The 22,151-nt window shown below is 39.7% G+C and overlaps 1 protein-coding gene across 1 annotated transcript in view; it reads left to right on the top strand.

The window, feature by feature from the left end:
- Vom2r54 (vomeronasal 2 receptor, 54) overlaps positions 1-22,151 on the top strand; it is a 45,261-nt gene that overhangs the window by 14,573 nt on the left and 8,537 nt on the right. Inside the window, 1 exon segment of the mRNA NM_001099494.2 lies at positions 21,860-22,151. Coding sequence (NP_001092964.2) covers positions 21,860-22,151 — 292 coding nt within the window.

A 22,151-nucleotide genomic window follows, 5' to 3' on the forward strand; every position in this document is an offset into this window, starting at 1 on the left:
AATGACTGCTTCTATTTCCTTAGGAGTTTTGGAGTTGTTTAACTGGTTTATCTGTTCCTGATTTAACTTCGGTACCTGGTAAATGTCTAGGAAATTGTCCATTTCCTGCAGATTTTCAAGTTTTGTTGAATATAGGTTTTTATAGTAAGATCTGATGATTTTTTGAATTTCCTCTGAATCTGTAGTTATGTCTCCCTTTTCATTTCTGATTTTGTTAATTTGAACGCACTCTCTGTGTCCTCTCGTTACTCTGGCTAAGGGTTTATCTATCTTGTTGATTTTCTCAAAGAACCAACTTTTGGTTCTGTTGATTCTTTCTATGGTCCTTTTTGTTTCTACTTGGTTGATTTCAGCTCTGAGTTTGATTATTTCCTGCCTTCTACTCCTCCTGGGTGTATTTGCTTCTTTTTGTTCTAGAGCTTTTAGGTGTGCTGTCAAGCTGCTGACATATGCTCTTTCCTGTTTCTTTCTGCAGGCACTCAGCGCTATGAGTTTTCCTCTTAGCACAGTTTTCATTGTGTCCCATAAGTTTGGGTATGTTGTACCTTCATTTTCATTAAATTCTAAAAATTCCTTCTTTATTTCTTCCTTGACCCAGTTATCGTTGAGTAGAGCATTGTTCAACTTCCACGTATACGTGGGTGTTCTCCCCTTATTGTTATTGAAGACCAGCTTTAGGCCGTGGTGGTCTGAAAGCACGCATGGGATAATTTCTATCTTTCTGTACCTGTTGAGGCCCGTTTTTTGACCAATTATATGGTCAATTTTGGAGAAAGTACCATGAGGAGCTGAGAAGAATGTATATCCTTTTGCTTTAGGATAGAATGTTCTATAAATATCTGTTAAGTCCATTTGGTTCATGACTTCTCTTAGTCTATGTCTCTGTTTAATATCTGTTTCCATGATGTGTCCATTGATGAGAGTGGGGTGTTGAAATCTCCTACTATTATTGTGTGAGGTACAATGTGTGTTTTGAGCTTTAGTAAGGTTTCTTTTACGTATGTAGTGCCCTTGTATTTGGATCATAGATATTTAGGATTGAGAGTTCATCTTGGTGGATTTTTCCTTTGATGAATATGAAGTGTCCTTCCTTATCTTTTTTGATTACTTTTAGTTGAAAATTGATTTTATTTGATATTAGAATGGCTATTCCAGCGTGCTTCTTCCAACCCTTTCCTTGGAAAATTGATTTCCAGCCTTTCACTCTGAGGTAAAGTCTGTCTTTGTCTCTGAGGTGTGTTTCCTTTAGGCAGCAGAATGCAGGGTCCTCATTGTGTATCCAGTTTGTTAATCTATGTCTTTTTATTGGGGAGTTGAGACCATTGATGTTGAGAGATATTAAGGGATAGTCATTATTGCTTCCTGTTATATTCATATTGGGATGTGAAGTTATGGTTGAGTGCTTTTCTTCTCTTTGTTTTGTTGCCAAGACGTTTAGTTTCTTGCTTCTTCTAGGGTATAGCTTGCCTCCTTATGTTGGGCTATACCATTTATTATCCTTTGTAGTGCTGGATTTGTAGAAAGATATTGTGTAAATTTGGTTTTGTCATGGAATATCTTGGTTTCTCCATCTATGTTAATTGAGAGTTTTGCAGGATACAGTAACCTGGGCTGGCATTTGTGTTCTCTTAGGGTCTGTATGACATCTATCCAGGATCTTCTGGCTTTCATAGTCTCTGGCGAAAAGTCTGGTGTGATTCTGATAGGTGTGCCTTTATATGTTACTTGACCTTTTTCCTTTACTGCTTTTAATATTCTTTCTGTATTTTGTGCTTATTGTGTTTTGACTGTTCTGTGTCTGGAGGTGTTTCTTTTCTGTTCCAATCTATTTGGGGTTCTGTAGGCTTCTTGTATGCCTATGAGTATCTCTTTCTTTAGGTTCGGGAAGTTTTCTTATATGATTTTGTTGAAGATGTTTACTGGTCCTTTGAGCTGGGAGTCTTCACTCTTTTCTATACCTATTATCCTTAGGTTTGATCTTCTCACTGAGTCCTGGATTTCCTGTATGTTTTGGACCAGTAGCTTTTTCCGCTTTACATTATCATTGACTGTTGAGTCGATGATTTCTATGGAATCTTCTGCTCCTGAGATTCTCTCTTCTATCTCTTGTATTCTTTTGGTGATGCTTGTATCTACGGCTCCTTGTCTCTTCTTTTGGTTTCCTATATCCAGGGTTGTTTCCATGTGTTCTTTCTTGATTGCTTCTATTTCCATTTTTAATTCCTTCAATTGTTTGATTGTGTTTTCCTGGAATTCTTTCAGGGATTTTTGTGATTCCTCTTTACAGGCTTCTACTTGTTTATTTATGTTTTCCTGTGTTTCTCTAAGGGAGTTCTTCATGTCTTTCTTGAAGTCCTCCAGCATCATGATCAAATATGATTTTGAAACTAGATCTGGCTTTTCTGGTGTGTTTGGATATTCAGTGTTTGCTTTGGTGGGAGAATTGGGCTCCGATGTTGCCATGTAGTCTTGGTTCTGTTGCTTGGGTTCCTGTGCTTGCCTCTCGCCATCAGATTATCTCTAGTGTTACTTTGTTCTGCTATTTCTGACAGTGGCTAGACTGTCCTTTAAGCTCGTGTGTCAGGAGTGCTGTAGACCTGTTTTCTTTCAGCCAGTTATGGGGACAGTGTGTTCTGCTTTTGGGCACGTAGAATTTCCTATCTACAGGTCTTCAGCTGTTCCTGTGGGCCTGTGACTTGAGTTCACCAGGCAGGTCACTTTCAGCAGAAACGTTGGTCCTTCCTGCGGTTCCGAGGCTCAAGTTTGCTCGTGGGGTGTCTTATGAGCTGTCCACTGTGGCAGCAACCAGGAAGATCTGCGCTGCCCTTTGTGGGAGCTTCTCTGCACCAGGGTTCCAGATGGCATTTTGTGTTTTCCTCTGGAGTCAGAGATGTGGACTTAAGCTTTGTACAGGGTGATAAGAATGCATCCATCTGCATTCGTCTATCTGCTGACCTCTAGTTGAACCAGCACCATTTGCTGAAAATGCTATATTTTTTCCATTGGATGGTTTTGGCTTCTTTGTCAAAATGCAAGTGACCATAGGTGTGTGGGTTCATTTCTGGGTCTTTAATTCTATTCCACTGCTCTATCTGTCTGTCTCTCTACCAATATCTTGCAATTTTTATCACTATTGCTCTGTAATACTGCTTAAGTTCAGGGATAGTGATTCCTCCAGAAGTCCTTTTATTGTTGAGGATAATTTTAGCTATCCTGGGTTTTGTTATTCCAGATGAATTTGCAAATTGTTCTGTCTAACTCTCTGAAGAATTGGATTGGTATTTTGATGGGGATTGCATTGAATCTGTAGATTGCTTTTGGTAAAATGGCTATTTTTACTATATTAATCCTGACCATCAATGAGCATGGGAGATCTTTCCATGTTCTGAGGTCTTCTTCAATTTCTCTCTTCAGAGTCTTGAAGTTCTTATCATACAGATCTTTCACTTGCTTGGTTAAAGTCACACCAAGGTATTTTATATTTGGGACTATTATGAAGGGTGTCATTTCCTTAATTTCCTCCTTGGCTTGTTTCTATTTTGTGTAGAGGAAGCCTACTGATATTTTTGAGTTAATTTTAAACCCAGCCACTTTTCTGAAGGTGTTTATGAGGTTTAGTAGTTCTCTGGTGCAACTTTTGGGATCACTTAAATATACTATCATATCATCTGAAAATGACACTAATCCTTTTTAATATTTTAAAGCATAAGAGTTTTATTTTTTATTTATTTATTCATTCATTCATTCATTTTATTGGATAATTTATGTATTTGCATTTCAAATATTACCCCCCTTTGCAGTTTACCCTCCAGAAGCACCCTATCCCATCTGTTCTCCCCTGCTTCTGTGAGATTGTTTCCCCCACCCATCCACTCATTTCGATCCACCGGTCCTGGCATTCTCTCACACTGCGGAATCTAGTATTCACAGAACTCTCCTCCCTTTGATACCCAACAATGTCATCCTCTGCTACATATATACCTGGAGCTATGGGTTGCTCCATGTGTGCTTTTTGGTTGGTGGTTTAGTTCCTAGAAGCTCTGGGGTGTCTGGTTGGTTGGCATTTTTGTTCTTCCTGTGGGGTTGCAAAAACCTTCAGTTCCTTCAGTCCTTTCTCTAACTTCTCTGTTGGTATCCTCATATCTGTCCAATGGTTAGCTGTGGGAATCTGCCTTTCTGTTTGTTATGCTCTGGCATAGCCTCTCAGGAGACAGTTATAACAGACTCCTTTCAGCAAGCACTTCTTGACATCACCAATAGTGTCTGGAATTAGCATCTGAATATAAGATGTGTCCCCAGGTGGGGCAGTCTCTGAATGGTCTTTCCTTCAATCTCTGCTTATCTAGGGTTAATTATGAGCTAGCTTAACTGGGCAAATTCTGTGACTATGTCCTAAATGTAGTCAGTTCTAGCTCTTTGCTCCTCTTCACATCCATCCTTTTCATCTGAGTTTCCTGCTGGCAAACATTCTGCCTTTTCCATTTTCTTTCCAGCATCCTTATCTTCTCAAGTTCTGCAGTCTACTTTCTTCTCATTTATCATCTTTCAGATCTTTGTTATATCCAATACATAAATGAGATAGGACAAATGTGCACAAAAAATAAGAACTCTGATGGGTCAGAGAAATATCAATACCAACATCCGACTAGAACTTGTACTTTACTCTCTACCAGTTTAATAATCCCTAATTCCATACAGAGACATAAGCCTTCAAACAACGTAATACTTCTTAGAGAGATGCCACCCAACCAGAATCATAAGCATTTTTTTCAGAAGATCTCAATTTTTGGATTTCAATCTCTGTAGGAAATGTAATTGACTTTTTTACTTTTTTCATTTTCCAAATTTCTGCTTATGGGCATTTCATGCACACACACACACACACACACACACACACACACACACACACACACACACACAAATAACTCTATTCTGCTCAGAGTGTTGGCATTTAATTATGATGAAAATGTTAACATTGTTTTTCTAACTTACAAAACTAACAATGCGTTTTCACTTTGTCTGTATTGAATTTTTAGTTAATATTTATTTATTTATTTATTTATTTATTTATTTATTTATACACTTCAGAATTCATACCCCTACTGGTACACCGCTGAGGGTTCCATATCCCATACCTCTCCTCTCCCCTCCCCACTTCCTTCCCCATTTCCCCAAGTTTTCCCCACTCCACCCACCCCACCAGACTTCTAAATTTCCTGGGGCCTCCAATCTCTTGAGGGTTAGGTGCATCTTCTCTGACTGAACCCAGACCCAGGTGTCCTGTGCTGTATATTTGTTGGAGGTTTCATCCCAGCTGGTGTATTATTCTTGGTTTGTTATCCAGTGTGTAAGAGACCTCAAGGGTCCAGGTTGAAACTGCTGGTCCTCCTACAGGTTTGCTCTCATCCTTAGCTTCCTCTGGCTTTTCCCTAATTCAACCAGAGGGGTCAGCAGCTTCTGCTCATTGGTTAGGTTCATTTATTTGCACCTGACTCTGTCAGCTGCTTCTTGGGTCTTTTGAAGAGCAGTCATTTTAGGTCCCTTTTTGTTAACACCCTATAACTTCAGTATTGGTGTCAGGTCTTGGGGCCTCCCCTTGAGCTGGATCCCACTTTGGCCCTGCTCCTGGACCTTCTTTTCTTCAGGTTCTTCTCCATTTCTAACCCTTGCCTTTCTTTCAAACTAGAAGAATTATGGGTCAGAGCTTTGACTGTGGGATAGGAACCCCATCCCTCACTTGATGCCCTGTCCTGCTGAAGGTGGATTCAATAAGTTCCCTCTCTTCACTGTAGTACTTTTCATCTAGGGTCCCACCCTTTGAGTCCTGAGAGTCCCTCAATCCCCAGGTTTCTGGTGCATTCTAGAAGGTCTTACCAACTTCCTTTCTCCAGAGGTTGCCTGTTTCCATTCTTTCTGCTTGCCCTCAGATCTTCATTTTTTTCCTCCATCCAAATCCAGACCATATTCCCCTCCTCACCAACCTCCACCCTGTTTCCCTCCCCTGTCCCTCCCTCACTCCCCCATTGTGGTTTTTCTCTTCTCTCTTAAGTGGAACTGAGACACCCTCACTTGGCCCTTCAGCTTGTTGATCTTTTTGAGTTCTATGTAATGTATCTTGGGTATTCTGTGCATTTTTTGGGCTAATATCCATTTGTTAGTAAGAACATATTGCTCATGTCCATTTGGGTCTGAGTTGCCTCACTCAGGATGACATTTTCTAGTTCCATCTATTTGCCTCCAAAACTCAGGATGTCCTTGTTCTTAATAGCTTAGTTGTATTCCATTGTGTAAATGAACCACATTTTCTGTATCCATTCTTCTGTCGTGGGAAATCTGTGTTGTTTACAGCTTTTGGCTATAACAAATAAGGCTGCTATGAACATAGTGGAACATGTGCTCCTGTGGCATGGTGGGGCATCTTTGGGGGTATATTCCCAAGAGTGGTATTTCTTGATCTTTAAGTAGGTCTATTTCTAATTTTATGAGGAACCTCCAAATTGATTTCCAGCCTGGTTGTACCAGTTTGCAATCCCACCAGCAATGGAGGAGTGTTATTCTTTCTCCACATTCTCACCTGAGGTTTTGATCTTAGTCATTCTTACTATTGTAAGATGGACTCTCAGGGTCATTTTGATATGCATTTCTCTGATCACTAAAGGCTTTGAACATTTCTTTAGATGGTTCTCAGTCATTCAAGATTACTCTATTGTGAATTTTTGGTTTAATTCTATATCCCATTTTTTTGTTTTCTTTCTGTCTGCAACAAGATAGAAATCCTAAAACAATTTCCACTTGCATTTCCCTGGTGATAACTCCAGTCATAAGAATTTCTTCTATTAGAAAGCAACTAAAACACATTTTCCATGGCTTGTGATGGGCTCTGGGAACTCGGAAAACTATTTCAACCTTCACCTGGGTAGACCAGACTGCAAAATTAACGTGCAACATGCATTTCCAATCCTTCAATTACTTTATTAAGGAGAACTCAGATGTGAACCTAGATCATAGAGGCTGTCAACCTGCCAACAGCAATTACCTTCTGGATAGTGGCTGCCTGTTTTAGAGACAGAGGAAACCTTTCTAACCTCAGGTGTGGTAGGGGAGCAATGATGCTGACAGCCTTGGTACCATCCTTAACTGAAAAGATGGAGACATGCTTGGGATCCCACCTGAAACAGGGCTCCAGGGACATCCACTGTGTATCTTCCGCTGAAAGGTGAATTCTAAGATAGTCAGGATTCTGGTGTGATGCAGACAGCAACATTCTGGTCTATCCTCCCTGTATCTATTCAGATACACTCACACAATGCAGCTGAGCTGAGAAGAATTGCTTCTCAGGGCAGCCTCAGCTCTAAGTTACCAGGGAGAAGATGAAGATGACAAGTTCTCAACCTTTATCCCGCTGTGATGGTCTGTGGAGAAGGCTGAGATTTCTCCAAGTGGAATCCTCTACCAAAGCAGCACCCTTGCCAGAACAGGCTGCCCTAACTTTCCATTGTTTACCCACCTGAAGCAACCATAGCAACCTTCTCTGGTTACACTAACTTCTAAGGACCGCTCCATACTGAGATACCATCTCTCCAAGTACAAATCGTATAGATAAAACTTTAGTGGGAATACTGTAATACACAAATGGGCAATCCATGTGGAGCTAAAGGGGCAAGAAAAAAATCACACCGTACAAGACAATGAGTATATATATGATGCTTATTGTTGTGACTTTGGATTTGATTAATTCTTTAAAAAAAAAAGAAACAGATTTATCTTGCCATTCAATTGTTGATCTATACAATTTAGTGGGTAAGTGTCCAGCATTATCTTGATAAAGTGACATCCTTCTCATGTTCAAAAAAAAAAAAGAATTTCTTCTATTAAGAATTCTGAATTTAGTTTTCTAGTTCACTATTTCACTTGATTGGTTGATTTCTTGGTGTTTATTTATTCAATTATTTTTTAAAAATTTTTTTAGATATATTTCTTTACTTACATTTCAAAGGTTATTCCCCTTCCTGGTTTCCTGTCCATAAGCCCCAATTCCCTCCCCTCCCCTCCCCCATATGAGTATTCCCCCATATATACCCCTTACTGCTCCCCCATATTCCCCTGCACTGGGGGTTCAACCTTGGCAGGACCAAGGGCTTTCCCTTCCACTGGTGCTCCAAAAGTTATTCCCTGCTACATATGCAGTTGGAGCCTTGGGTCAGTCCATGTATAATCTTTTGGTAGTGGTTTAGTCTCCAGAAGCTCTGGTTGGTTGGCATTGTTGTTTTTATGGTGTTGCCAGCTTTTTCAACTCTTTCAATACTTCCTCTAATTCTCTCCAAGGGGCTCCTATTCTCAGTTCAGTGGTTTGCATTGACCTCTGTACTGGACATGCTTTGTCTCAGGAGAGATCTATATCCAGTTCTTTTCAGCATGCATTTTCTAGCTTCATCAATCTTATCTAGTTTTGGCAGCTGTATATATATGGGCAACATGTAGGTCAGGCTCTGAATGGCCATTCCTTGAATAACTGCTCTAAACTTGCTTCCATACACCCTCCTATGGATATTTTTTCCTCTTTTAAGAAGGAGTGGGAGCATCCACATTTTGGTTATCCTTCTTGAGCTTGGGTCAGATTCTGCTGGCATTATTATTACTGAACATGGATATAATGTTAGAAAGGGTGAGAAGAAGGAAGGGAGTTCCAGAATAGGAAAGTTCATTGTTAGGAAACCTAAAACAGATGTTTAACATGTTTAAACAAATCCACCATAACCGTAATACTATGTATGAGTTTGTAATGTGGTTTAGGTATAAGAGTAATTCTGGCTTCACAGAAGGAATTCCTTAGTTCCATCTGTTTCAATTTTGTGGAATAGTTTGGATAGTATTTGTATGAGGTCTTCTATGAAGGTCTGATAGAATTCTGCAGTAAAACCATCTGGACCTGGGCTCTTTTTGGTTGGGAGACCTTTAATGACTGCTTCTATTTTGTTAGAAGTTATGGAGTTGTTTAAATGGTTTATCTGTTCCTGATTCAAGTTCGGTACCTGGTATCTGTCTAGGGTATTGTCCATTTCCTGCAATTTTCAAGTGTTGTTGAATATAAGCTTTTGTAGTAGGAGCTGATGATTTTTTGAATTTCCTCTGATTCTGCATTTATGTCTCCCTTTTCATTTCTGATTTTGTTAATTTGGACACACTCTCTGTGTCTTCTTATTAGTCTGGCTAAGGGTTTATCTACCTTGTTGATTTTCTCAAAGAACCAACTTTTTCTTTGTATGGTCCTTTTTATTTGTACTTGGTTGATTTCAGCTCTGAATTTGATTATTTCCTGCCTTCTACTCTTCCTGGGTGTATGTGTTTCCTTTTGTCTAGAGCTTTTAGGTGTACTCTCAAGCTGCTGATATGTGCTTTCTCCTATTTCTTTCTGCAGACACTCAGAGCTATGTGTTTTCATCTCAACACAGCTTTCATTGTGTCCATAATCTTGGGTATGTTGTACCTTCATTTCCATTAAATTCTAAGAAGTCTTTAATTTCTTTCTTTATTTCTTCCTTGACCAGGTTATCACTGAGTAGAGCATTGTTCAACTTCCATGTATATGTGGGCATTCTTTCCTTATTGCTAGTGAAGTCAAGCTTTAGCCTGTAGTAGTCTGATAGGATGCATGGGATTATTTCTAAGTTCCTGTGTCTGTTGAGGCCTGTTTTGTGCCTGATTATATGGTCAATTTTGGAGAAAGTGACATGAGGTGGTGAGAAGAAAGTATATCCTTTTGTTTTAGGATGGAATGTTTTATAAGTATGTTGAGTCCATTTGGTTCATGACTTCTCTTAGTCTGACTGTGTCTCTGTTTAATATCTGTTTCCATGATTTGTCGACTGATGAGGGTGGGGTGTTGAAATCTGCTACTATTGTTGTATGAGATGCAATGTGTGCTTTGAGCTTTACTAATGTTTATTTTGTGTATGTAGTTGCTCTTTTATTTAGAGCATAGTTATTTAGGATTGAGAGTTCATCTTGGTGGATTGTTCCTTTGATGATATGCAGTGTCTTTTCTTATCTTTTATATGACTTTTAGTTGAAAATCGATTTTATTCGATATTAGAATGGCTACTCCAGCTTGCTTCTTCAGACCATTTGCTTGGAAAGTTGTTTTCCAGCCTTTCACTGTGAGGTAGTGTCTGTCCTTTTTTCTAATGTGTGTTTCCTGTAGGCAGCAGAATGCAGGGTTCTCATTGCATATCCAGTTTGTTAATCTATTTCTTTTTATTGGATTGTTGAGACCATTGATGTTGAGAGATATTAAGGAATAGTGCTCATTGCTTCCTGTTTTATTCATATTTGGATGTGAAGTTATGGTTGAGTGCTTTTTTTCTTTTTGTTTTGTTGCGAAGATGATTAGTTTCTTGCTTTTTCTAGGGTGTAGCTTGCCTCCGTTTGTTGTGCTTTACCATTTATTGTGCTTTGTAGGGCTGGATTTGTAGAAAAATATTGTGTACATTTGGTTTTGTCATGGAATATCTTGGTTTCTCCAACTATGTTAATTGAGAGTTTTGCAAGATACAGTAACCTGGGCTGGCATTTGTGTTCTTTTAGGGTCTGTATGACATCTGTCCAGGATCTTCTGGCTTTCATAGCCTCTGGAGAGAAGTCTGGTGTGATTCTGATAGATCTGCCTTTATATGTTACTTGACCTTTTTCCCTTACTGCTTTTAATATTATTTTTTTATTTTGTGCATTTGGTGTTTTGACAATTATGTTATGGGAGGAGTTTCTTTTCTGGTCCAAACTATTTGGAGTTCTGTAGGCTTCTTGTATGTTTATGGGTATCTCTTTCTTTAGGTTAGGGTAGTTTTCTTCTATGATTTTGTTGAAGATATTTACTGGCCCTTTGAGCTGGGCGTTTTCACTCTCTTCTGTACCTATTATCCTTAGGTTTGATCTTCTCATTGAGTCCTGGATTTCCTGTATGTTTTGGACCAGTAGCCTTTTCCATTTTACATTATCTTTGACAGTTGTGTCGATGATTTCTCTGGAATCTTCTGCTCCTGAGATTCTCTCTTCTATCTCTTGTATTCCATTGGTGATGCTCGTATCTACGGCTCCTTGTCTCTTCCTTTGGTTTTCTATATCCAGGGTTGTATCCCTGTGTTCTTTTTTGATTGCTTCTATTTCCATTTTTAATTTCTTCAACTGCTTGATTGTGTTTTCCTGGAGTTCTTTCAGGGATTTTTGTGATTCCTCTCTATAGGCTTCTACTTGTTTATTTATGTTTTCCTGCATTTCTAAGGGAGTTCTTCATGTCTTTCTTGAAGTCCTCCATTTTCATAATCAAATGTGATTTTAAATCTAGATCTTGCTTTTCTGGGGTGTTTGGATATTCAGTGTTCGCTTTGGTGGGAGAATTGGGCTCCGATGATGCCATGTAGTCTTGTTTTCTGTTGCTTGGGTTCCTGCACTTTCCTCTTGCCTTCAGATTATCTCTGGTGTTACTTTGTTCTGGTATTTCTGACAATTGCTAAACTGTCCTATATACCTGTGTGTCAGGAGTGCTGTAGACCTGTTTTCCTGTTTTCTTTCATCCAGTTATGGGAATAGAATGTTTTGCTTTCGGGCGTGTTTTTCTGGCTACTGGTCTTCATCTGTTCTTCTGGTCCTGTTTCCTGAGTCAACCAGGCAGGTCGAATGGAGCAGAAAAGTTGGTCTTACCTGTTGTCCTGTGGTTCAAATTTGCTTGGGGGTGTTGATTTTGAGCTCTCTGTGAGGGTGGCATCCAGGAGGTCCTGTGCTGCCTTTTCCGGGAGCCCCCGTGCACTGGGGTCCCAGATGGCGTTTGGTGTTTTCCTCTGGAGTCAGAAATGTGGGCAGAGTGTAGTCTCGTCTGGCTTCCCAAGCATGTCTGCCACTCTGAACGTTTAGCCCTCCCTCCCACGGGATTTGGGTGCAGAGAACTGTTGATCCAGTCCCTTCAGGTCCTGGCAATGTCTGGAATGCAGGGTACCTGCAGCTCCAGTGCCCCTTTCTTCTGGTTCCCAGAGGCTGTATACAGTTTCCTCTTGGGCCAGGGATGTGGGCAGCGGTGGGTAGCATTGTTGGTTTCTCCTGCTCTGCAGTCTCAGGAGTGTCCACCTGCCTGGGAAGTGAGTTCTCTATCCCATGGGATTTGGGAGCAGTGAGATGTGGGTGGGGATCAGCGAGGTTGGGAATCCCATACATTATCGTTCTTTTTTTTTATTAACTTGAGTATTTCTTATATACATTTCGAGTGTTATTCCCTTTCCCGGTTTCCGGGCAAACATACCCCTCCCCCCTCCCCTTTTTATGGGTGTTCCCCTCCCCATCCTCCCCCCCTTGTTGCCCTCCCCCAACCATCTAGTTCACTGGGGGTTCAGTCTTAGCAGGGCCCAGGGCTTCCCCTTCCACTGGTGCTCTTACTAGGATATTTATTCATTGCTACCTATGAGGTCAGAGTCCAGGGTCAGTCCATGTATAGTCTTTGGGTAGTGGCTTAGTCCCTGGAAGCTCTGGTTGCTTGGCATTGTTGTACATATGTGGTCTCGAGCCCCTTCAAGCTCTTCCAGTTCTTTCTCTGATTCCTTCAACGGGGGTCCTATTCTCAATTCAGTGGTTTGCTGCTGGCATACGCCTCTGTGTTTGCTGTATTCTGGCTGTGTCTCTCGGGAGGGAGATATCTACATCCGGCTCCTGTCGGCCTGCACTTCTTTACTTCATCCATCTTGTCTAGTTGGATGGCTGTATATGCATGGGCCACATGTGGGGCAGGCTCTGAATGGGTGTTCCTTCAGTCTCTGTTTTAATCTTTGCCTCTCTATTCCCTGCCAAGGGTATTCTTGTTCCCCTTTTAAAGAAGGAGTGAAGCATTCACATTTTGATCATCTGTCTTGAGTTTCATTTGTTCTAGGCATCTAGGGTAATTCAGGCATTTGGGCTAATAGCCACTTATCAATGAGTGCATACCATGTGTGTTTTTCTGTGATTGGGGTACCTCACTCAGGATGATGTTTTCCAATCCGACCATTTGCCTACGAATTTCATAAAGTCATTGTTTTTGATAGCTGAGTAATATTCCATTGTGTAGATGTACCACATTTTCTGTATCCATTCCTCTGTTGAAGGGCATCTGGGTTTTTCCAGCTTTTGGCTATTATAAATAAGGCTGCGATGAACATAGTGGAGCACGTGACTTTTTTATATGTTGGGGCATCTTTTGGGTATATGCCCAAGAGAGGTATAGCTGGGTCCTCAGGCAGTTAAATGTTCAATTTTCTGAGGAACCTCCAGACTGATTTCCAGAATGGTTTTACCAGTCTGCAATCCCACCAACAATGGAGGAGTGTTCCTCTTTCTCCACATCCTCACCAGCATCTGCTGTCACGTGAGTTTTTGACCTTAGCCATTCTCACTGGTGTGAGGTGAAATCTCAGGGTTGTTTTGATTTGCATCTCCCTTATGACTAAAGATGTTGAACATTTCTTTAGGTGTTTCTCGGCCATTTGGCATTCCTCAGCTGTGAATTCTTTGTTTAGCTCTGAACCCCATTTTTTGATAGGGTTATTTGTCTCCCTGCGGTCTAACTTCTTGAGTTCTTTGTATATTTTGGATATAAGGCCTCTATCTGTTGTAGGATTGGTAAAGATCTTTTCCCAATCTGTTGGTTGCTGTTTTGTCCTAACCACAGTGTTCTTTGCATTACAGAACCTTTGCAGTTTTATGAGATCCCATTTGTCGATTCTTTTTTTTTTTTTTTTTTTTCTTTTTTTTTTTTTTTATTAACTTGAGTATTTCTTATTTACATTTCCAGTGTTATTCCCTTTCCCGGTTTCCGGGCAAACATCCCCCTCCCCCCTCCCCTTCCTTATGGGTGTCCCCCTCCCAACCCTCCCCCCATTGCCACCCTCCCCCCATAGACTAGTTCACGGGGGGTTCAGTCTTAGCAGGACCCAGGGCTTCCCCTTCCACTGGTGCTCTTACTAGGATATTCATTGCTACCTATGGGGTCAGAGTCCAGGGTCAGTCCATGTATAGTCTTTAGGTAGTGGCTTAGTCCCTGGAAGCTCTGGTTGCTTGGCATTGTTGTACTTTTGGGGTCTCGAGCCCCTTCAAGCTCTTCCAGTTCTTTCTCTGATTCCTTCAATAGGGGACCTATTCTCAGTTCAGTGGTTTGCTGCTGGCATTCGCCTCTGTATTTGCTGTATTCTGGCTGTGTCTCTCAGGAGCGATCTACATCCGGCTCCTGTCGGTCTGCACTTCTTTGCTTCATCCATCTTGTCTAATTGGGTGGCTGTATATGTATGGGCCACATGTGGGGCAGGCTCTGAATGGGTGTTCCTTCAGTCTCTGTTTTAATCTTTGCCTCTCCCTTCCCTGCCAAGGGTATTCTTTTTCCTCATTTAAAGAAGGAGTGAAGCATTCACATTTTGATCATCCGTCTTGAGTTTCGTTTGTTCTAGGGATCTAGGGTAATTCAAGCATTTGGGCTAATAGCCACTTATCAATGAGTGCATACCATGTATGTCTTTCTGTGATTGGGTTAGCTCACTCAGGATGATATTTTCCAGTTCCAACCATTTGCCTACGAATTTCATAAACTCGTTGTTTTTGATAGCTGAGTAATATTCCATTGTGTAGATGTACCACATTTTCTGTATCCATTCCTCTGTTGAAGGGCATCTGGGTTCTTTCCATTTTCTGGCTATTATAAATAAGGCTGCGATGAACATAGTGGAGCACGTGTCTCTTTTATATGTTGAGGCATCTTTTGGGTATATGCCCAAGAGAGGTATAGCTGGATCCTCAGGCAGTTCAATGTCCAATTTTCTGAGGAACCTCCAGACTGATTTCCAGAATGGTTTTACTAGTCTGCAATCCCACCAACAATGGAGGAGTGTTCCTCTTTCTCCACATCCTCGCCAGCATCTGCTGTCACCTGAGTTTTTGATCTTAGCCATTCTCACTGGTGTGAGGTGAAATCTCAGGGTTGTTTTGATTTGCATTTCCCTTATGACTAAAGATGTTGAACATTTCTTTAGGTGTTTCTCAGCCATTCGGCATTCCTCAGCTGTGAATTCTTTGTTTAGCTCTGAACCCCATTTTTTAATAGGGTTATTTGTTTCCCTGCGGTCTAACTTCTTGAGTTCTTTGTATATTTTGGATATAAGGCCTCTATCTGTTGTAGGATTGGTAAAGATCTTTTCCCAATCTGTTGGTTGCCGTTTTGTCCTAACCACAGTGTCCTTTGCCTTACAGAAGCTTTGCAGTTTTATGAGATCCCATTTGTCGATTCTTGATCTTAGAGCATAAGCCATTGGTGTTTTGTTCAGGAAATTTTTTCCAGTGCCCATGTGTTCCAGATGCTTCCCTAGTTTTTCTTCTATTAGTTTGAGTGTGTCTGGTTTGATGTGGAGGTCCTTGGGGGACTTAAGCTATGTACAGGGTGATAAGCATGGATTGGTCTGCATTCTTCTGTGTGTTGACCTCCAGTTGAACCAGCACTACTTGCTGAAAATGCTATCTTTTTTCCATTTGATGGTTTTGGCTCATTTGTCAAAAATCAAGTGCCCATAGGTGTGTGGGTTCATTTCTGGGTCTTCAATTCTATTCCATTGGTCTATCTGTCTGTCTCTGTACCAATACCATGCAGTTTTTATCACTATTGCTCTGTAATACTGCTTGAGTTCAGGGATAGTGATTCACCTGACATCCTTTTATTGTTGAGGATAGTTTTAGCTATCCTGGGTTTTTCGTTATTCCAGATGAATTTGCAAATTGCTCTGTCTAACTCTTTGAAGAATCGGATTGGTATTTTGATGGGATTGCATTGAATCTGTAGATTGCTTTTGGTAAAATGGCCATTTTTACTATATTAATCCTGCCAATCCATGAGCATGCGAGATCTTTCCATCTTCTGAGGACTTCTTCAATTTCTTTCTTCAGAGTCTTGAAGTTCTTATTGTACAAATCTTTTACTTGCTTGGTTCAAGTCACACCAAGGTACTTTATATTATTTGGGTCTATTATGAAGGGTGTCGTTTCCTTAATTTCTTTCTCGGTTTGTTTCTCTTTTGTGTAGAGGAAGGCTGTTGATTTATTTGAGTTAATTTTATACCCAGCCCCTTTGCTGAAGTTGTTTATCAGCTTTAGTAGTTCTCTGGTGGAACTTTTGGGATCACTTAAATATACAATCATATCATCTGCAAATAGTGATATTTTGACTTCTTCTTTTCCGATCTATATCCCCTTGACCTCCTTTTGTTGTCTGATTGCTCTGGCTAGAACTTCAAGAACTATATTGAATAAGTAGGGAGAGAGTGGGTAGCCTTGTCTAGTCCCTGATTTTAGTGGGATTGCTTCAAGTTTCTCTCCATTTAGTTTAATGTTAGCAACTGGTTTGCTGTATATGGCTTTTACTATGTTTAGGTATGGGCCTTGAATTCCTGTACTTTCCAGGACTTTTATCATGAATGGGTGTTGAATTTTGTCAAATGCTTTCTCAGCATCTAATGAAATGATCATGTGGTTTTGTTCTTTCACTTTGTTTATATGATGGATCACGTTGATTGTTTTCCGTATATTAAACCATCCCTGCATGCCTGGGATGAAGCCTACTTGATCATGGTGGATGATATTCTTGATGTGCTCTTGGATTCGGTTTGCCAGAATTTTATTGAGCATTTTTGCATTGATATTCAAAAGGGAAATTGGTCTGAAGTTCTCTTTTTTTATTGGGTCTTTGTGTGGTTTAGGTATAGGAGTAATTGTGGCTTCCTACAAGGAATTCGGTAGTGCTCCATCTGTTTCAATTTTGTGGAATAGTTTGGATAATATTGGTACGAGGTCTTCTAGGAAGGTCTGATAGAATTCTGCACTAAACCCGTCTGGACCTGGGCTCTTTTTAGTTGGGAGATCTTTAATGACTGCTTTTATGTCCTTAGGAGTTATGGGGTTGTTTAACTGGTTTATCTGTTCCTGATTTAACTTCGGTACCTGGTATCTGTCTAGGAAATTGTCCATTTCCTGCAGATTTTCAAGTTTTGTTGAATATAGGCTTTTATAGTAAGATCTGATGATTTTTTGAATTTCCTCTGAATCTGTAGTTATGTCTCCCTTTTCATTTCTGATTTTGTTAATTTGGATACACTCTCTGTGTCCTCTTGTTAGTCTGGCTAAGGGTTTATCTATCTTGTTGATTTTCTCAAAAAATCAACTTTTGGTTCTGTTGATTCTTTCTATGGTCCTTTTTGTTTCTACTTGGTTGATTTCAGCTCTGAGTTTGATTATTTCCTGCCTTCTACTCCTCCTGGGTGTATTTGCTTCTTTTTGTTCTAGAGATTTTTGGTGTGCTGTCAAGCTGCTGACATATGCTCTTTCCTGTTTCTTTCTGTAGGCACTCAGCACTATGAGTTTTCCTCTTAGCACAGCTTTCATTGTGTCCCATAAGTTTGGGTATGTTGTACCTTAATTTTCATTAAATTCTAAAAAGTCTTTAATTTCTTTCTTTATTTTTCCTTGACCAGGTTATCATTGAGTAGAGCATTGTTCAATTTCCACGTATATGTGGGCATTCTTCCGTTATTGTTATTGAAGATCAGTTTTAGGCCATGGTGGTCCGATAGCACGCATGGGATTATTTCTGTCTTTCTGTACCTGTTGAGGCCCGTTTTTTGACCAATTGTATGGTCAATTTTGGAGAGCTCCATGAGGAGCTGAGAAGAGGGTATATCCTTTTGCTTTAGGGTAGAATATTCTATAAATATCTGTTAAGTCCATTTGGCTCATGACTTCTCTTAGTCTGTCTACATCTCTGTTTAATTTCTGTTTCCATGATCTGTCCTTTGATGAGAGTGTGGTGTTGAAGTCTCCTACTATTATTGTGTGAGGTGCAATGTGTGTTTTGAGCTTTAGTAAGGTTTCTCTTATGTATGTAGGTACCCTTGTATTTGGGGCATAGATATTTAGGATTGAGAGTTCATCTTGGTGGATTTTTCCTTTGATGAATATGAAGTGTCCTTCCTTATCTTTTTTGATGACTTTTAGTTGAAAATTGATTTTATTTGATATTAGAATGGCTACTCCAGCTTGCTTCTTCTGATCATTTGCTTGGAAAGTTGTTTTCCAGCCTTTCACTCTGAGGTAGTGTCTGTTTTTGTCTCTGAGGTGTGTTTCCTGTAGGCAGCAGAATGCAGGGTCCTCGTTGCATATCCAGTTTGTTAATGTATGTCTTTTTATTGGGGAGTTGAGGCTATTGATGTTGAGAGATATTGAGGAATAGTGATTATTGCTTCCAGTCATATTCATATTTGGATGTGAGGTTATGTTTTTGTGCTTTTCTTCTCTTTGTTTTGTTGCCAAGACGATTAGTTTCTTGTTTCTTCTAGGGTATACGTTGCCTCCTTATGTTGAGCTTTACCATTTATTATCCTTTGTAGTGCTGGATTTGTAGAAAGATATTGTGTAAATTAGGTTTTGTCATGGAATATCTTGGTTTCTCCATCTATGTTAATTGAGAGTTTTGCAGGATACAGTAACCTGGGCTGGCATTTGTGTTCTCTTAGGGTCTGTATGACATCTGTCCAGGATCTTTTGGCTTTCATAGTTTCTGGCGATAAGTCTGGTGTAATTCTGATAGGTCTGCCTTTATGTGTTACTTGACCTTTTTCCCTTACTGCCTTTAATATTCTTTATTTTGTGCGTTTGGTGTTTTGACTATTATTTGACTGGAGGTGTTTCTTTTTTGGTCCAATCTATTTGGAGTTCTGTAGGCCTTTTGTATGCCTATGTGTATCTCTTTTTTTAGGTTAGGGAAATTTTCTTCTATTATTTTGTTGAAGGTATTTACTAGTCCTCTGAGCTGGGAGTCTTCACTCTCTTCTATACCTATTATCCTTAGGTTTGATCTTCTCATTGAGTCCTGGATTTCCTGTATGTTTTGGACCAGTAGTTTTTTCCGCTTTACATTATCTTTGGTAGTTGAGTCAATGATTTCTATGGAATCTTCTGCTCCTGAGATTCTCTCTTCCATCTCTTGTATTCTGTTGTTGAAGCTCGTATCTACAGCTCCTTGTCTCTTCTTTTTGTTTTCTATATCCAGGGTTGTTTCCATGTGTTCTTTCTTGAGTGCTTCTATTTCCACTTTTAATTCCTTCAACTATTTGATTGTGTTTTCCTGGAATTCTTTCAGGGATTTTTGTGTCTCCTCTCTATGGGCTTCTACTTGTTTATTTATGATTTCTTGGAATTCTTTCAGGGATTTTTGTGATTCCTCTCTGTAGGCTTCTACTTGTTCTCCAAGGGAGTTCTTCCCGTCTTTCTTGAAGTCTCCAGCATCATGATCAAATATGATTTTGAAACTAGATCTTGCTTTTCTGGTGTGTTTGGATATTCCGTGTTTGCTTTGGTGGGAGAATTGGGCTCCAATGATGCCATGTAGTCTTGGTTTCTGTTGCTTGGGTTCCTGTGCTTGCCTCTCGCCATCAGGTTATCTCTAGTGTTACTTTGTTCTGCTATTTCTGACAGTGGCTAGACTGTCCTATAAGTCTGTGTGTCAGGAGTGCTGTCGACCTGTTTTCCTGTTTTCTTTCAGTCAGTTATGGGTCCAGAGTGTTCTGCTTTCTGGCGTATAGTTTTTCCTATCTACAGGCCTTCAGCTGTTCCTGTGGGCCTGTGTCTGGTGTTCACCAGGCAGGTCACTTGCAGCAGATAAGTTGGTCTTACCTGTGGTCCCGAGGCTCAAGTTTGCTCGTGGGGTGCTGCCTATGAGCTCTCCATGGCGGCAGCAACCAGGATGATCTCCGCCGCCGTTTCCTCTGTGCACCAGGGTTCCAGATGGCGTTTGGTGTTTTCCTCTGGCGTCAGAGATGTGTGCAGAGTGCAGTCTCTTCTGGTTTCCCAGGCGTGTCTGCCTCTCTGTAGGTTTAGCTCTCCCTCCCATGGGATTTGGGTGCAGAGAACTGTTTATCCTGTCTGTCCTTTCCACTTTATCATTCTTATCACATAACTATATCATTTGTCACCAACCTTCCTGTTACAAAATCTCCTTTGTCATTCTCCACACAATCTCATATCTCCCAAATTATCTCTCTCAAATTAATGGCCTCCTGTTTTGTTGTTATTAGTTATATATTTATACATAATACACTTATATACCTACAGCCTGTTGAGCCCATTTAATGTTGCATGTCTACATTTGGTTTTGGTACTGAGTATTTGGAATTGGATAAGTAATTTGATGCTCATTCCCCCCAAATGACTATTTCTCCTGCTTTAGAAGTTATTAGTTGTCTATTATCCAAAGTCTATGGGCGAGTCTCTAAGAGTTCTCACCCTGTGAACAAGGTCTACAGGTTTTTTTCAACATGAGTTGTTTTATTTGCATCTATATTGTTGGGGTATTGTGTGTATCTTCTCTCTTACCTATAGGGTATACTCTTTTAGTCATTTGACTCTGTTTTTAGTCCAATGTTAACAATATTCCCCAAAGTTAATAACAGGATATGCAGTAGATTTTCAGTTTTCTGAGAATGCCTCTACTTGGCTCCTTCTTCTTTGCCCACTTATGTCATTCTTTAGTTATTTGTTGCAATACAAACTTTCTTTTGTGAGCCAAAAGAGGTACAATTATCTTTGAATATATGCAAGCATATTTAGTAATCATTTATGCATGGTTCTGATTTAAAACTCTAAGCCTACTTTGAAAATTGTAGAGGAATAAAGAAAAGGATCCAGTTTGATCATACTGGACTGTGAAATGCTGTGGCCTTTTTTGCTTTTCAGATAACCTTCAGTGAATCAACCTATTTGCCAAAATATGTTTAGAAATGATAAAAATAATATGGAATTAAACGAATCTATTAAAGTATGTTCATAGAAATTATAATTTTGGATATTGAACTAAAGACCAATTTGAAAAATTAGGAATGTTGGTGACACATAGCTTTTTGAACAATAAATGTTGAAAGTATTACTGTTTGACACCACATATGTGTATAGATTTACAATCTCAAGTATAATTTATATTCTTCCCTAGATGTCATTGTTGTAAAAGTGAGGGGATGACATATTATATAAAATAGTTATGTTATAGGAGAGGAACATGAGTTCAGATTTATAGAGCTGGTATCACACTGGGAATTGCAGTACCCTATTACATTGAAGTATTCTTGCAAGGAGATGGGATGATGAGACAGAAAAATTCAGAGCAACTCCCTTGGAATATATAAGGATAACAACAGAGTCACAAAACCTGAAGAAGACTGAAAACAAAGTCAGTCAGAGAAACATTATCATCTGCATTTCATGTACAAGCATTGACATGAGTTCCCAACACCAAGATATGTATATATAAATATTCCAGAGATAGATACCCTGACCCAAAGAATACAAATGCAAATATATAAATACGTATATTTGCATATATATGTATATATATATTTTCGAAAAGCCAACTGTTGCAACAGATAGATAAAAATTATTAAGTGGGGTCTTTCATAATAATCTGTCTCAGGAATCTGGTGCTTTAATGAAGAAACAATTGTTTTTTCATTTTTTTGAGGCTAAAAACTCAGAAAAGTAGAATGTTTAGTGAAGGATTCCCACATCATTTGAGGGTAGAATTAAGTTATAGTCCCACATCTCAGGATCATAGAAAGCAAGCTCTGTTGGGCTGGTAGTTAATAAATATGCCACTTCAGTATCTCATCAACCTCAAATGTCATAGCATACCATTTGAATGGAAGCATTTAATTGGTAGTTATAAAAGTATGTGTCCTGTCAAAACATAAACTTTCAAACTGTACAAATTTTAGATAAACTTGGCCTGAGTTCCCCTTAGAAATGCTATAACACTTCTATGCAGGGTCAAAGAACAGAACTACCAGCTTGTTTTGGCCATGTTATTTGCCATCAATGAGATCAACTGGAACTCCGACATTTTACCAAACACCTCTCTTGGACTTGAGATTTATACTCTGCCACATTATGAAAGGAATATTCTGAGGAATATATTCCACTGGCTCACTGGCTTGAACACCTTCATTCCTAATTTCAGCTGTAGACAACAGAGCAAATTAGCTGCAGCACTTACGGGAGTATCATGGGAAACATCTGAAAATATTGCAAGACTACTGAATCTTTACAAATTTCCGCAG

The sequence above is a fragment of the Rattus norvegicus genome, chromosome 7, assembly GCF_021556685.1.
Source record: "Rattus norvegicus strain SHRSP/BbbUtx chromosome 7, alternate assembly SHRSP_T2T, whole genome shotgun sequence".
NCBI lineage: Eukaryota > Metazoa > Chordata > Mammalia > Rodentia > Muridae > Rattus > Rattus norvegicus.